Source organism: Thamnophis sirtalis, unplaced genomic scaffold (assembly GCF_051295495.1).
Source record: "Thamnophis sirtalis isolate CommonGarterSnake01/CBP01778 unplaced genomic scaffold, rThaSir2_p1.2 scaffold_1, whole genome shotgun sequence".
NCBI classification, from domain to species: Eukaryota; Metazoa; Chordata; class Lepidosauria; order Squamata; family Natricidae; genus Thamnophis; species Thamnophis sirtalis.
In genome coordinates this window covers 168,959,872-168,975,448 of record NW_028261381.1, presented here as the reverse complement: position 1 = coordinate 168,975,448, position 15,577 = coordinate 168,959,872, and the positions used below count along the sequence as shown (strand labels likewise).

The 15,577-nt window shown below is 46.6% G+C and overlaps 1 protein-coding gene across 1 annotated transcript in view; it reads right to left on the bottom strand.

Annotated features, from left to right (window-relative positions):
- The window catches only part of COMP (cartilage oligomeric matrix protein), a 42,209-nt gene extending 28,548 nt beyond the window's left edge, over positions 1 to 13,661 (bottom strand). Inside the window, exons 1-4 of the mRNA XM_087703255.1 lie at positions 13,578 to 13,661; positions 7,409 to 7,460; positions 3,335 to 3,507; positions 1,772 to 1,909 (exon numbers count right to left, since the gene is read on the bottom strand). Coding sequence (XP_087559381.1) covers positions 1,772 to 1,909; positions 3,335 to 3,507; positions 7,409 to 7,460; positions 13,578 to 13,643 — 429 coding nt within the window. The 5' untranslated portion in view covers positions 13,644 to 13,661. The remainder of the gene's footprint in view (positions 1 to 1,771; positions 1,910 to 3,334; positions 3,508 to 7,408; positions 7,461 to 13,577) is intronic.
- Between the last annotated feature and the right edge of the window lie 1,916 nt (positions 13,662 to 15,577).

Sequence of the window (15,577 nt, the reverse complement as noted above, 5' to 3'; positions counted from 1 at the left end):
TCGACTTACAACCATTCATTGAAAGTTATAACAGCACAGATAAAGAATAAAGAGACCATGAATGTAAGATAGAAAGGTATAGAAAGGGAAAACACTAACTGTAAAGAAACCGATACGGAACTGCTGTATGATATATGATGGAACTTCTTATTCCTATGTTGTCTTAAGTCATGTTTTTGTTTTTGTTGATGTGTTTATGTGTTTAAAATAAAAACTTATATAAAAAAAAGAAAGTTATAACAACACTGGAAAAAATGACTAAATTATGAAATTTTTCACACCGTTTTAGCCTCCCCCATGATCACACGATCAAAATTCAGACCCTGGGCAAATGGTTCGTATTTATGACAATTGCAGTGTCTCGGTGTCATGCAATCCCCTTTGGTGACCTTCTGACGAAGTCAACAGGGAAACCAGATTCACTTAGCAACCATGTTACTAACTTAAAAATTGTAGTGATTTACTTAACAGCTGTAGCAAAAAAGGTGACAAGGTAAAGGTAAATGTTCTCCTCGCACATATGTGCTAGTTGTTCCTGACTCTAGGGGCGGAATGTTTCAAAGCTGAAGAGCCAGCGCTGTCTGAAGACGTCTCCGTGGTCATGTGGCTGGCATGACTGAACGCCAAAGGCGCACGGAACGCTGTTGCCTTCCCACCAAAGGTGGTTCCTATTTTTCTACTTGCATTCTTACATGCTTTTGAACTGCTAGGTTGGCAGAAGCTGGGACAAGTAATGGGAGCTCACTCCATTACGCAGTACTAGGGATTCGAACTGCCAACCATTCTTAGCCGCTGAACCCCTGCGTCTCTTAAGAAAGGTGATAACATGGAGCAAAAGTCACTTAACTGTCTCACTGAGCAACAAACCTTTTGAGCTCAATTCTGGTTGTAAATCAAGGACGGCCTGATCTATGACTTAGTGATTGTTCAAATTAGTGATTGTTCAAATTTAGCGATTGTTCAAGACCACAATGAATCCTCAAAAGTTTCAAAAGCCAGGCCAACCCTCTTCCCGTGGTCATGTGACTACATTTTGTGGGCTCAGCAACCAATTGGCATCGCCCTTTTCAGCATCCCACTGTGACGTGATTGTGATGCATGACATTTTTGCTGAAAATCAGCATTTCTTTCTATTTTCTGGCAAAAAAAAAAAATAGCAATAGCAATAGCAGTTAGACTTATATACCGCTTCATAGGGCTTTCAGCCCTCTCTAAGCGGTTTACAGAGTCAGCATATTGCCCCCAACAACAATCGGGTCCTCATTTCACCCACCTCGGAAGGATGGAAGGCTGAGTCAACCCTGAGCCGGTGAGATTTGAACAGCTGAACTGCAGAACTGCAGTCAGCTGAAGTAGCCTGCAGTGCTGCATTTAACCACTGCGCCACCTCGGCTCTACCCAAAACCACCCATAGTAAACAAATCCCCCAAGGGCTACTTCTAACTCATATTTGAAGTTTGAAATGGCTGCCCGCCCACTAAGGTCACATGATCACATTAGGGGCGCACTCGGGAACTGGCTCATATCTGTGGCCATTTTGTAGCATCCTCAGTGATGTGACCACAATTTACAATTTGCATTTTTTTTCGCCAGAAACTTTCCAGTCAATTGATTTATTTAACAACCACTGCACAAATGGTAGTAAAATCAGTTGCGGTCATGTGGTGACCCACTTAACGACTGACATGACTGATGGTTGTAAGTCGAGGACTACTTGCATGTGCTGCCAATGTCACAAATTCGCCCCAGAGGAAAAGAAGATCTTTGTTACCTGCTTCTTGGCCCTGGCAAACGCTAAGCCGACGCCTTCCAGCGCTGGTCCTCGGTAGCCAGGAGGACATGACTCACAGTGGAAACCAGGCACCGTGTTGATGCAGCGGACTCTGGGGAAGCAGGGGTTGGCTGTGCACTGCAAAGAGAAGTGGCACTCGTTGGGGACCGACGGCAACTGTGGCTTGGCTGTCCACCCACAATTCAGATGCCCTGTTGGGAGTGGGCATTCCACCTGGACCCCAGTCACCTGAAAGAACTATAAAGTAGCTTAAAGCAGGGGTCTCCAACCTTGGCAACTTGAAGCCTGGAGGACTTCAACTCCCAGAATTCCCCAGCCAGCAAAGCTCAAGACCGTGACTTAAAGCCGTCTTGAATCTCTTTGGCCCACAAGTAGGGTAGGATGCTATTGGCTGGGAAGCCAAAAATCTCCTTGTTTTCCAGAACTTGACTCTCTGGAATAGTGCAGGCGGCTTTGATGCCTAAGACGGGACAAGACCTCACAGACTCCGGGGGATTGGCCCAAAATCACCCAGCCAGTTTTCATGCCTAAGGCAGGACTAGAACTCACAGACTCCAGGGGATTGGCCCAAAGTCACCCAGCCAGTTTTCATGCCTAAGGCGGGACTAGAACCCACAGACTCAGGGGAATTAGCCCAAAGTCACCCAGCCAGTTTTCATGCCTAAGACAGGACAAGAACTCACAGACTCCGGGAGATTGGCCCAAAGTCACCCAGCCAGTTTTCATGCCTAAGGCGGGACTAGAACCAGGGCTGGGTTTCAACCGGTTCGCACCGGTCCCTGCGATCCGGTTGGTCGCCGAACCCGGAAGTAAGTAACTTCCGGGAACGGCGAAGCCCCCCCCCCGCGCCCGCGCGCGCCCGCACACCCGCGCCCGCTCCTTACCCGGTTTTTTTGAATTTCGCGCTTTCCACGCATGCGCAGAACGCCTGCGCGATCCTCCAGGAGCAGCTGGAGCATCGCGCAGACGCTAATACGCATGCGCGCGCCACGTGCGTGCACACGCGCGACGCGTGCGTGCGCGAGGACGCCGCGTGCGTGCGCGAGGACGCCGCGTGCGTGCGCGAGGACGCCGCCGGCCTCGTTCCAACCGATCCGGTTGGAACGGGGCGAGAAACCCACCCCTGACTAGAACCCACAGACTCTGGGGAATTAGCCCAAAGTCACTCAGCCAGTTTTCATGCCTAAGGCGGGACTAGAACTCACAGACTCCGGGAGATTGGCCCAAAGTCACCCAGCCAGTTTTCATACCTAAGGCGGGACTAGAACTCACAGGCTCCGGGTGATTGGCCTAAAGTCACTTAGCTGGTTTTCAAGTCTAAGGGCAGACTAGAACTCACAATTTCCTGGTTTAAGGAACAGTAAGAAATTTCCTATTTTTCTTCCAGAGGGGAAAAAAAATCTGACTTAGATCCAAGAAAGACTCTTTGTCCCTGCAAAACAGCCAGCCCCCCCTTCCTCCCCCCCCAATCTCAGCCCTTTCTTTCTGGAGGCTCCTAGTTAGTGGTGAGGTCACTTGTCCAGAGCAGCAGCCGATTCTGACCTCATTAATATCGGTGCAGTGAGTCCCGTTGCCTGTGTAACCCAGAGGGCAGGATCCACAATGGAAACTGGTTCGAGTGTTGGTGCAGGTGACGCCCGGGAAGCACGGATTGGAAGAACAGTGGTTGAAATCAATCACACTGATCCCAGGGCCGATCACTCCCGTACTCAAGCCTGGAGAGAGAGAGAGAAAGGGATTTGGCCACCTCCATTATTATTATTGTTGTGATTGCTTGCATAGTTAGCCAGACCCTTTCATTCCTCCTTCTCTTTCTCTTTCTTTCTTTGTTTCTTTCTTTCTCCTTCTCCTTTCTTCTCCCTTTCCTTCTCCTCCTCCTTCCCCCCCTTCTCCTTCCCCTTCCAAGTAATGAAGAAACAAAAATGTACTCACTCTACCATCTCTAGCAACCTTGCAAGTCTAAAAGTATTTCTTCCCTCCTTAACTTTTATTCTCCAGAAAACTAGGTCCGCATTCCTTCTATGGACAGAGATTTCTCTTGTTTGACTGTCTCCATCTGCGAGACCGTCTTCTGCCACATATCTCCCAACGGTCGATAAGATCGCACAGGGTGGGCCTTCTCCAGGTGCCATCAGCCAGACAATGTCGGCTGGCGGCCCCCCGGGGGAGGGCCTTCTCTGTAGCCGCTCCGACCCTATGGAATGAACTACCCCCAGAGATCCGGACCCTACCCACTCTCATGGCCTTCCGAAAGGCTATCAAAACCTGGCTATTCCGGCAGGCCTGGGGCTGTTGACCTCACGACTGAGGTCCAGCCCCGATTAGATTGGGTGGATGATGTGGTTTTTCTTTTAATCTGTTTCCTCTGTTTTTTTTTTAACTTCACTTTTTTAAAATGTATTTTCTGTAAGCCGCCTGGAGTCCTTCAGGATTGGGCGGCCTATAAATTTATTAAATCAAATCAAATCCATGGCTGTAGTATCTTCCTCGTCTCCCAAACTTATTACACATTCATTGCATATTTTAAAAAAGGGAGTCAGGCTTTGATTGCATCACTGTGGCTGACGTTTTGACTTTTCTGACACCTCCTCAACTCAAAACCCCCACCAGGCAGCCTTTAAAGCAGGAGTTTCAAACTCGATTTCATTGAGGGCTGCATCAAAGCAGTGGTGGGCTCCTACCGGTTTGGACCAGTTCGGCCGAACCGGTAGTGGTTTGGTGGCCTGGGTCACTGGAACCGGCAGCGACCCAGGCTTGCCACACCCTCGAACCGATTCTCATACGGCAGCACCATCTTGATTTTTGGTTCTGCGCACGCGCAGAACAATTTTCATTGCACAAATTTCATTTTTAATGTTTTGCGCAAATGCAGATCTATTTATGTGCAAAGCGTGCGCAGTTTTGCGCGCATCAAACCAGCAGTAATGCCAGCAGCAACCCACCCCTGCATCAGGGTTGTGTTTGACCTCAGTGTGGGGGGCGTGGCCAGCTCGAAGTCACGCGTCTCAGGGCAGCCCAAGTGCTCTGCCAGCAAAAACAGGCTCCTAAGCTCCGTTTTCAGCTGCCATGGCCTCCTGCAACCCTCTGCCAGGGAAAATGGAGTTCCTGAGGGCCACCCGTGGCCCTCGCAAGCTCCGTTTTCGTTGGCAGAAGTGGTCTGTTCCTTCGCTCTTTCCAGAACGGCCCTGCGGGCCAGACCTAAGCACCCCCGGACCTTGAGTTTGACACCCCTGCTTTAAAGGCACCCATTCTTAGCCGTAAGAATGTCTGTAACTTTTGAGGTTTTTGCTCATTCCTTCCTATTCAACCATTTAATCTTATCAGCGAGTATAAGGCACCTTCTCCTGCATTCACAGCTGATTAGTGGGAGACAAATATTGTGATCCTAAATGGAAATGGCTCAGTCTTTGGCAGGGAGGAAATTGCAAAGAAGGAGGGCCGGGGGGATTCTCTGCTGCTTTTCACCAGATTGCTGTTTCTTCTTCGTCTTCTGCAGATTACAACGAATAGGATCCTCCCTCCGATTAGCAAATATCCTGCTCACTTAGACCCAACCTGGTTCCAGATGCTGCTTACAGATGAAATGCCATTTATGGCATAGCCACGGCACATGTGGCTGTGTTTTGCACAGCAGCATGTAAGAACCACCAGTCCTCTGTAGGCCAAGCTCCTGCTAGGCAGATGTGTTTTACATAATTTTAGATCTTTTAATATCATTTTAGGTACTGCTGGAATATATTTCTTACACGTTTAAAGAAAGTACAGTAATCCTCAGCCTATGAGCACAGTTGGGACCAGAATTTCCTTTGCTAAGCAAGTCAGTTTTTTATTTGTTTATTTCTATTGTATTGTATTGTACTGTACTGTACTGTACTGCATTGTATTGTATTGTATTGTATTGTATTGTATTGTATTGTATTGTATTGTATTATTTTATTATATTATTTTATGTCCCGCCTTCAGTGGTGGGTTGCAGGAGGTACGCCCCGGTTCCGGCGTTCCGGTATGGTGCTCCGGAGGGCCCACCCGCCTGCCCGAGCTCCTTACCTGTCCTTTAAGCCTTTGGCACTTCCGTGCACACGCATGGTACATACGGCGCCTATGCGACGCTCTGCCGAGCAGAGGCTTGCGGAGGCATCGCAGGCAGGTACGATGCATGCACATGCGCCATGCGTGTGCACGCACTGCATTCGTCCATGTGAGTGACACCGCGCCCATTCCAACTGTACCGGTTGGAATGGGATCCGGAACCCACCACTACCTGCCTTTATTATTTTTGTAAATAACTCAAAGCAGCGAACATATCTAATACTCCTTCCTAACAGAATAACAGAGTTGGAAGGGACCTTGGAGGTCTTCTAGTCCAACGCCCTGCTCAGGCAGGAAGCCCTATACCCGTGATGGTGAACCAATGGCACGTGTGCCCAAAGTGGCACGTGAAGCCACGTCGCCTGGCACGCACAGCCTTGCCTGTTGGTCTTCTGGGTTTCTGGCAAGCATGCACGCACAACGATCAGCTGTTCTTCGCGCACGCAGCAGTGCCGAAAACCAGTGTGTGTATGTGTGCTGGTCAGCTGATTGTTGGGTGCGCATGCGGGCCAGAAACCGGATTTTGGGCTTCTCTGGAACACGATCTTTTTGCGTACACAGCACTACCGATGACCGGCCTGCGCATGGACGCCAGCAAGCTGAACATCAGGTGCGTATGCGCGCCAGAACCCGGAAGTTCGGCTTTTCAGGACTGTGGCTCTGATAAACGCGCATGCAACGTTGCCACTCAACCTTTTCGGCAAAGGTTTGCCATCACTGATTTAACTTCACTAGCATCGATTATGCTACCAAAGCGAAGTTTGATTGAGCTATGCAAGATCTCACTCGGGAAAAAGTGATTAAAAAGGTTCCTGATCTGCAACCTGGCTTAGCTGCTGAATCCTTCCTCCCTTAACTTTTGCCAGCTTTTACTGCCGTGTTTTTTCGGAGTATAAGACGCACCAAGGCTTTGAAGAGGCAAATTTAAAAAAAAAAGTTTTTGCACTCTGCAACCTCCCAAAAACAGCCCGATTTCCCCCCAAAAAAAGGCATGAACATCCTTTAGGAGGCTTGTAGAGTGCTCCTGGGGGGGTGCCCCCCCCGATCGAGCAAAAAATGGGCAGTTTTTTAAAACAAATATTGCATGCATAGCCTTTAGGAAGCTTATAGAGTACTCCTGGGGGCTGGGGGTGGAAATTGAGCAAAAAACGGTCCGTTTTTCACCCATTTCTGCCCTCCCCAGCCCCCAGAAGCTCTCTGGAAGCCTCCTAAAGGCTATTCACGGCCATTTTGGTGAAGGGGGCGGGGTTTCGGAAGGCCAAAAATGCTGTATTAAGTGTATAAGACGCACCAGATTTTCAGCCTCTTTTTTGAGGGAAAAAGGTGCATCTTCTCTGAAAAATATGGTAGTGTTTTAATAGCTCTGGTTCTCAGTCGTCTAATTCCTGCAGGAAACATCCAAGTGATAATGCTCAAGACTGAGGGCCTGGCCAAGATAACCTTTCTTCCTCCTTTCATTTCTTTTTTTTTTTTACGAAACTCAAAACATGGGTTTTAAAAGCAACAATGCTTTTCAAGTGGACTTACCACAGGCATCACACTCCATCACGGTGTTCTTCAAAAAGGTGATCTCTTTGACCTGCGGAAAATCATAATCGGAACAAGTTCATAGTCTTTAGTAACAGCAAAACTTGGTATTATTTAGAATAAGAAAGTTTTTTTTCAAGTTCGTCACGCCACAATTAGTGTTAATCCTGCTTGATTGTTGTCCAATGTTATTCCAAGACGAGCAGAAAATAACACTTTAATCAAGGTACCATCAGAAGAAAACCAACATCCCACCAAGCTACTGTATATAAACAAGAAACAAACCCCACACTCCCTCATTCTGGTGACGTTACCTAGTTGGGTGATGAAATGTCTAACAAAATACTAAGCTCAGAGAGCATCAAAGTTCAGCTCTGAGTTATAGATATTTTCTTCTATTGCAGAGTTTGGAACATTTAAGCAGGATTAGACCTGGTCAGATGTTGGATGGGAAATGTCCTGCGATTAACATGCATTTCTTATGAACACCTGGAAAAGAGGTTGCTTAGAGAAACTAACATTTCCTGTTTCCTCTTGCAAGCTACCAGGTAACAATCTTCCAGCTCTGTTCTGGCCCCCCTCCATCTGGTAATGAACGCAGACACAGGCTTAGCTGTTTGCCACTCTTTATTCACAGCAATTATAATTGGCTGAAAGCCCAGACACGACTCACTGGCAAGACGTTGGCAGCAACCCAGACTCCAACAGACACGGGAACACAAGGCAGACCAGACAAGGAGCTCTCCAGATTAGTACGAATGGTTGTGTCCTGTAAAATGACTCCTCCCAAAGTCTCTTCTTATATACTCTCTTGGGAGGGTCCAAACCACAACCACCTGGGCTTGATTATCACTTATGAGTCTGTCTCCGTAACTGCTACCTCCGTTTTGCCGCCCTCCATTGCCTGGTGTCAGGGACAAACTCTCTTTGATCTTCCCCACTGCTCCATGCCTCAGGCGCCTCCAGGTGGCCAACCAGCTTCTCTGGTCCCTGCTCTGAGTCTGAACCCTGCCCAGGGTCCTCCACATCTTCCATAGCAGACTCATAGGGTTCCTCGCTATCAGAGTCCATCAGCAGCTGCAACGGCTCCTGCTGGGCCACAACACAACTCTAACCCCAAATTGATAATTATTTCCCTTGTTTGTTGTTGCAAACTGTCATAAATACATGCCAGCTGCCAAGCACCGAATTACAATCATGAGATCATGAGGACGTTGCAAAGGGCATAAGTCTGAAAACTAGTCATAAGTCACTATTTTCATTGCCGTTGCAACTTTGAACAGTCATTAAAAGGTCATAAGTCAAGGACTTGGGCTGGTCTCTTTCTTCAATTGAAGAAAGATTGAGGGATACAGGGGAACGAATGTGGTTTTGTGAGCATCCATCTCATCTGGTGAAAGTGCGGACAGTTAGCTCTCTAGTAAATGTGTAAACGTTTGTCATACAATTTGGGTTCCCCCCCACAGATCTTTAATCAAATCCAGACGTTGTTGGAGAAAGGGACAGAGGAGAACTGAGTTAGCTTTCTTGCCCCACTCCCAGTAGGGAGGCCGGAGAGGACAGATGTATCCTTTCCAGTGGGGGGATTCAACCGGTGTTACAACCAGTTCGTGGAGCACAGCAAATGTGTGCTCTGCCCATTTGCAGTGCATTTGAAAACAGCTCTATAACTTATTTTGTACTGCAGCCCCGGTGAGTAAAATCCGCTCTGCCGGGCCTATCAGCTGGGCTTCAAACAAAGGGAATATAGGACAGACTACTGCAGGGATGGGTGGCTGGGGGCCAACTGATAGCTGGAACTACCGGTTCGCACAAACCGGTCCGAACCGGCTGAATCTCACCCCTGGTCATTTCCCAGGACAAAAAAGGGCAATGCATTTGTTAAAAGGTTACCGTATTTTTCGGAGTATAAGACACACCGGAGTATAAGACGCACCCCCGGTTTTGATGAGGCAAATTTTAAAAAAAGTAGGTAGGTAGATGGAGTGATAGAGAGGGAGAGAAAGAGAGAGAACTACAGTAGGTAGGTAGGGAGAGAGAGAGAGAAGGTAGGTAGGTAGATAGATAGAGGGAGAGGGAGAGAGAAATACAGTAGGTGGTAGGGAGAGAGAGAGTAGGTAGGTAGGTAGGTAGATAGAGGGAGAGAGAGAGAGAGAAATACAGTAGGTGGTAGGGAGAGAGAGAGTAGGTAGGTAGGTAGGTAGATAGAGGGAGAGAGAGAGAGAGAAATACAGTAGGTGGTAGGGAGAGAGAGAGTAGGTAGGTAGGTAGGTAGGTAGGTAGATAGATAGAGGGAGAGGGAGAGAGAAATACAGTAGGTGGTAGGGAGAGAGAGAGTAGGTAGGTAGGTAGGTAGATAGAGGGAGAGAGAGAGAGAGAAATACAGTAGGTGGTAGGGAGAGAGAGAGTAGGTAGGTAGGTAGGTAGGTAGGTAGATAGATAGAGGGAGAGGGAGAGAGAAATACAGTAGGTGGTAGGGAGAGAGAGAGTAGGTAGGTAGGTAGGTAGATAGAGGGAGAGAGAGAGAGAGAAATACAGTAGGTGGTAGGGAGAGAGAGAGTAGGTAGGTAGGTAGGTAGGTAGGTAGAGGGGGCCAAAAACGAGCAAAAAATGGCCTGTTTTTTGCAAAAACGGGCCCGTTTTTTGTCAAAAAAATTGCATGCATAGCCTTATGGAGGCTTATAGAGTGCTGCTGGGGGCTGGGGGGGAAACCGGCACATTTTTTGCTCATTTCTGACCTCCCCAGCCCCCAGGAGCTCTCTGAAATCCTCCTATAAGCTATGCACGGCCATTTTTGTGAAGGGGGCGGGGCTTTGGAAGGCAAAAAAATGCTGTATTCAGGATATAAGATGCACCCTTATTTTCAGCCTCTTTTTAGATGAAAAATGGTGTATCATACTCCGAAAAATACGGCGTCTTATACTCCGAAAAATATGGGTTGGTTGTTTTTTTTAAAAGACAGGAGATTACAGAGCGCATATAGCTAGAAGGAAAGATGGGAATTGCATGTGAGTTTCCTTCCATGGAAAAGAAGCAAATGAAATTGTGTAATGGAAAAAGATCAGAAGAGGCCGAGGGGCCTGATCTACAGAATTGCCAAGAGTCCGACACGACTGAATGAATAACATCGTCATCCTCAATGGAAAAAGCAGGGTGGGATGGGACGGGGATAAAGAACTGCCTTGTTGGATCTTGATGAAAGTCCAGCTGGTTCAACATTCGGCTATCTACAGAAATCCTCCCAACCTCAGGGTAGTCTGTTCCTGTGCTTGGAGGCTCTACCGTCCTAGATTAAGATGACTCTAAACTTCACAGTGTTTCTCGATCTCAGCGTTAAAAAGATGTATGGACTTCAAGTTCCAGAATTCCTCAGCCATCGTGCTAGCTGGGGAAATTCTGGAAGTTGAAGTCCAGGTGTCTTAAAGTTGAATCCGTTCATCGAGTAGGCTGACAGAAATGGCCTGGGTGCTGGGAATTGCAGTATGTGTGGGTGACTACTAGACAAGATCTCCCCAGTATCCAGCGCTGCCTTTGGAATTCTCCCCCAACTGCTACCCGGGACTGCTGCAGATTTTATGTAGGACAAAGCAAGAGTGGAAAGCCAAAAGGGCAGCCACCTCCCCACATCCATCCCCTCCCACAGCCCTTGTGCTGCTGCCGAGAGTTTGTCCTGGCACCAGGGTCTGCCCGTCTGTTTTTCCAGTTAGCTGGTAGGCAAAGGCCACAGCCAAGAGCGGGAGAAAAAGAGGAATGTGGCGTTGCATAAGAGGCAGGCAGACGCAGCAGGACCAGAAAAGGTCAGAAGCGGCCATCTGAGTCCTTCAGGCAAATCTTATGAGTAGGGCACGAAGGCCGGAAGTTGTCGGCCTCGGAAATTTTCATTGCCAAAGGTAAACTGCTCCTGCCTGTGGAGGTTCCACTTAGTATATAGGGCTAAGAAACTTCACTTTCTTTCTTTTTTAGCCAGATTCTGGAAGCCCAAGGGAGGGACTGTCAAAAGACACCTTTTGTATCTTCCCAGAAACTAAGCTTTTGATTTTTTTTCAGCTTTTAGTTCTCTTACATTACAGTTGGGTATTGCATAGCTTTGAAAGAAGGATGCCTATCCGCACTCTGAACTTGACTTATGATCACAATTGAGCCCAAAATTTTCCGTGGCTAAGTGAGACAGTTGTCAACTGAATTGCGCCCCATTTGACAACCTTCCTTGCCACAGTTGTTAAGTGAATCACTGCGGTTGTTTCGTTCGTACAACACGGCTGTAATGTTAAGTGAATCTGGCTTCCCCGTTGACTTTTACTTGTCAGGAGGTCATAAAACTGCAACCGTCATAAATACAAGTCAGTTGCCAAGCGTCTGAATTTTGATGATCACGGGGAAGCGGCAGCATCGTGTGGGGAAAAAAGGCAAAAAGTCACCTTTTTTTTCAGTGACGTGACGTCGAATGGTCACTAAATGAATGGTTGTAAGTCAAGGACTACTTTCATTCTGTGGAAATATTCAGGGGCTTTCATTTAATTTGCATGAGTGTTAGGAATATAATCTAACGGTTGAGCTGGCAATATATAAATCATGTAACAATGCTATACTTGTTTCTTTAAATCATACTGTAAAATGTGATTGGTTGCTGTTTTTCCTCAATTGGCCATAAGAGGGAGCCAGAATGACTGTTAGTTCTCTGTTTATTAGATGCTGGGCTGATCTGATCTGAGTGTTTTTGGAAGCTGGCTGTTAGAAAGTGCCGTGAGCTATTGTACGTTTTGCAACTGCTAGCAACTTTGAGTACCGGACTGTTTATATGATTATGGACTATGTTATTTTGCTTATCCCTTAACTGAAAGACATTGATGACTGACTGTCTTATCCGTGTATGACTTGGGACTGTTTGATGGACTCTGATACCTCTATTTCCACGAAAGTAAAAGCCTATTTAAACTGCAGTGTCTTTGTATGCTGGTTTGTGTGTTCTCCAACACAACTCTCACAATGCTTCTCTGAACGTACTCGCTCTCCCAACAGGGAGCTTACCTAACAATGAGGACCACTGAGTGAAATTGCCACTCCGTGTAAACTCCTTTGCTTGGTATTAGCCCATTTTCTGGGCCATGCAAGGATGTCTGCAGGGAGGAGTCAAAAAAGTCAAGATGGCAGTTCAATCGTTCAATGAACCCCCTTTTTAATATCTGCCACAAGGCACATATAAAAGGGGGCGGGGCTTCAGTCACATCGTTGGGGCCGCCATCTTGGTGTGTTTTTTTTAAATCTCTCTGGTGCCATCCTTACCCTGAAGCACAAACCTCCCCAAAGGACCAGAATTTATTCAACCTTCTTGGTCCCAAAAAAGGTCTGAGCCAAGGTTTAAATCCTTAAATGAAGCTTTTTTGCATTTGGAAAAATTGCTCCATGTGCTTAGAGCAGTGTTTCTCAACCTTGGCCACTTTAAACGGTCTGGACTTCAATTCCCAGAATTCCCCAGCTGGGGAATTCTGGGAGTTGGAGTCCACAACACTTAAAGCAGCCAAAGTTGAAAAAAGGCTAAAGTTTTCTTCTCGTAGCATAGTGACATGTGAATTTAATGAATTATTTTAATGAAAAGAAGGACTTGGGGAGACATGATAGCAATGCTCCAATATCTCAGGGGTTGCCACAAAGAAGAGGGAGTCAAACTATTCTCCAAAGCACCTGAGGGTAGAACAAGAAGCAATGGGTGGAAACTAATCAAGGAGAGAAGCAACTTAGAACTGAGGAGAAATTTCCTGACAGAACAATTAATCAGTGGAACAAATTGACTCCAGAAGTTGTGAATGCTCCAACACTGGAAGTCTTTAAGAAAATGTTGGATAGCCATTTGTCTGGAACGGTATAGGGTTTCCTGCCTAGGCAGGGGGTTGGACTAGAAGACCTCCAAAGTCCCTTCCAACTCTGCTATTGTATTATATTGAATTATCTCATTAACGTGTTGGTTGTTCCTTCTGTCATGCGAAACCTGCAAGCTACTCATTTCAGCCCATATAATGCTTTGTATATGTAGCTGCTGTAAGTGAACTCCCAGCAACCCAGTTTAGAGGAGGGGGTTAATTTAAAAACACACCAGGTCTTTGTTTGGCTTCCGTTGCAGAGAAAAATGAAGATACTCGCAAAGGAAAGAATCGTCTTTTTTCCTTCTTACCTGCTGTTTTAGCAGTTCTCTGATTTCTCTCAGTGCCTTGTTCGTTTCCTTCATCTCCGTTAGCATCTGGGGCGAGAGGTCGCCTCCTAGACAAGAAGAGAAACGCTAAATGGGTTAAAAAGCAGCTATGAGGAGCTACGTGGCTCTTCTGGAGACTTCCCGCCTCATTTCTGCATATTTTCATAGCCTGAGGGGTGGAATTTTATCTATTGCAACCAATGTGGGCACCGGTTGAGGAAGACTGAAATTTCACAGCATGGATTTTTCCCCTCTGAGCTCCTGCCTCAAAACCGGGACTTGATTTACAGGTGTTCTTTGATTTATGATCATAACTGAGGCCAGAATTCCCATTGCCTTGCAAGGTGGTTGTTAAGTGAGTCACATCCAACTTTACAACCTTTTTGCCATGGTTGTTAAATGAACCACGGCAGTTGTTAAGAGAATCGTGTGCCGTCCTTAAGCGAATCCAGCTCCTCCCACTGACTTTGTTGGTCAGAAGCTGGCTAGGAAGAGCCAACTTTTGATCATGTGACTCAGAGGATTCTGCTATGGTCGTAAGTGCGAGGTCTGGTTGTAAGTCACTTTTTTCAGCGCTGTTGTAACTTCAGGCAGTTGCTATATAAAGAAAGACCACCTGTAAAATGTTAAAAAAATCTCTGCTTCTTATATTTTCTTCTTGAGGGGAGTAGAAGATCTAAAAGGGATTGGGAAAATATCCATATTTGCCCAAGGTTTGCAAAATTACTATTATTGTTGTTGTTATTATTATTATAGAATTGCATCACAGTGGCCAGTTGTTTCGCCGGATTTGGCGTTGATTACTAGTCGGGCCCCACCCAGAGACCTAGGATGTCGTAATGTATTTTCGTAATATGCGTGCAGATCCAAGCAGTGCAGCTTTTTGCATTTGACTGATGGTGATTTTGTCAATTTTTTAACTGTTTTAAATGTAATTCCAGTGCTTTTGGGATAGCACCCAGTGTGCCAATTACCACTGGAATTACCACTGCTGGTTTGTGCCATAATCGTTGAATTTCGATTTTTAAGTCCTGATATTTAGTAGTAGTAGTAGTAGTAGTAGTAGTAGTAGTAGTAGTAGTAGTAGTAGTAGTAAGTAGTAGTAATAGTGAAGATGTGTGGACTTCAATTCCCATGGCTGGCTGGGAAATTCTGGGAGCTGAAGTCCACACATAATTAACCTTCAATTGATCTCTATCTAGCTATATATCATCTCTTTCAAAGCCATTTCAAAGTCACCCAGGCTTAAGATGGGACTAGAATTCACAGTCTCCTGGTTTCTGGTGCCTTAACCACTGGATCAGCAAGTCAGCTGTCATCTTGCCGTCGTTTTAGTTCTTCTGCCTCTTTTCTGGTGCCACAATGATACCCTTTTTGAAATGCTCTCCACTCAGTGATGTTGCGTGGTTCCTACCTGTAATTCTGTGTGAAGGGCAGGTCTGTGTGCACACCACACAACTATGTGTCCTATCAAAGCCATTTCAGCCCTAGTTAGGTTTGGCAGCTTTGCGCCTCCTGGCTTGCAAAGAAAATGGCTCAGGAATATCTTTCTCTTACATGTGGGTTCCTGTTAAGACAAACACCTCCCTGTAAAAGCTGTAAAACGCATGTTTGCTCTTCTGCTCTGAAGCTCCTGAAAAAAGCTGTTTTTCTCAGCCTCAGAAATGCAGAGCGTCTCTTCCAGCAGGGATGAAATCTACTTACCTTTGCTACTGGCCACCTCCAAGCATACGCAGGACCGTCCATGCATGCGCAGAGCATGCCTACAAAGGTAAGCGAACAGCAAGGGGGGGGGGAATCTACTGTGCCACGCGATTTAGATTAGCTAGAAAGCAGGAAATCCTGCTTTCTGGCTAATATAAATAGCGCATCACAGCTGATTGTCGGAAAAACCAGTTCGTCCGAACTGGTAGCATTTGTGTTTCTATCGGTTCAGGTGAACGGGTAGCATGTTTACTACCGGTCCGGGCTAACCGATCCGA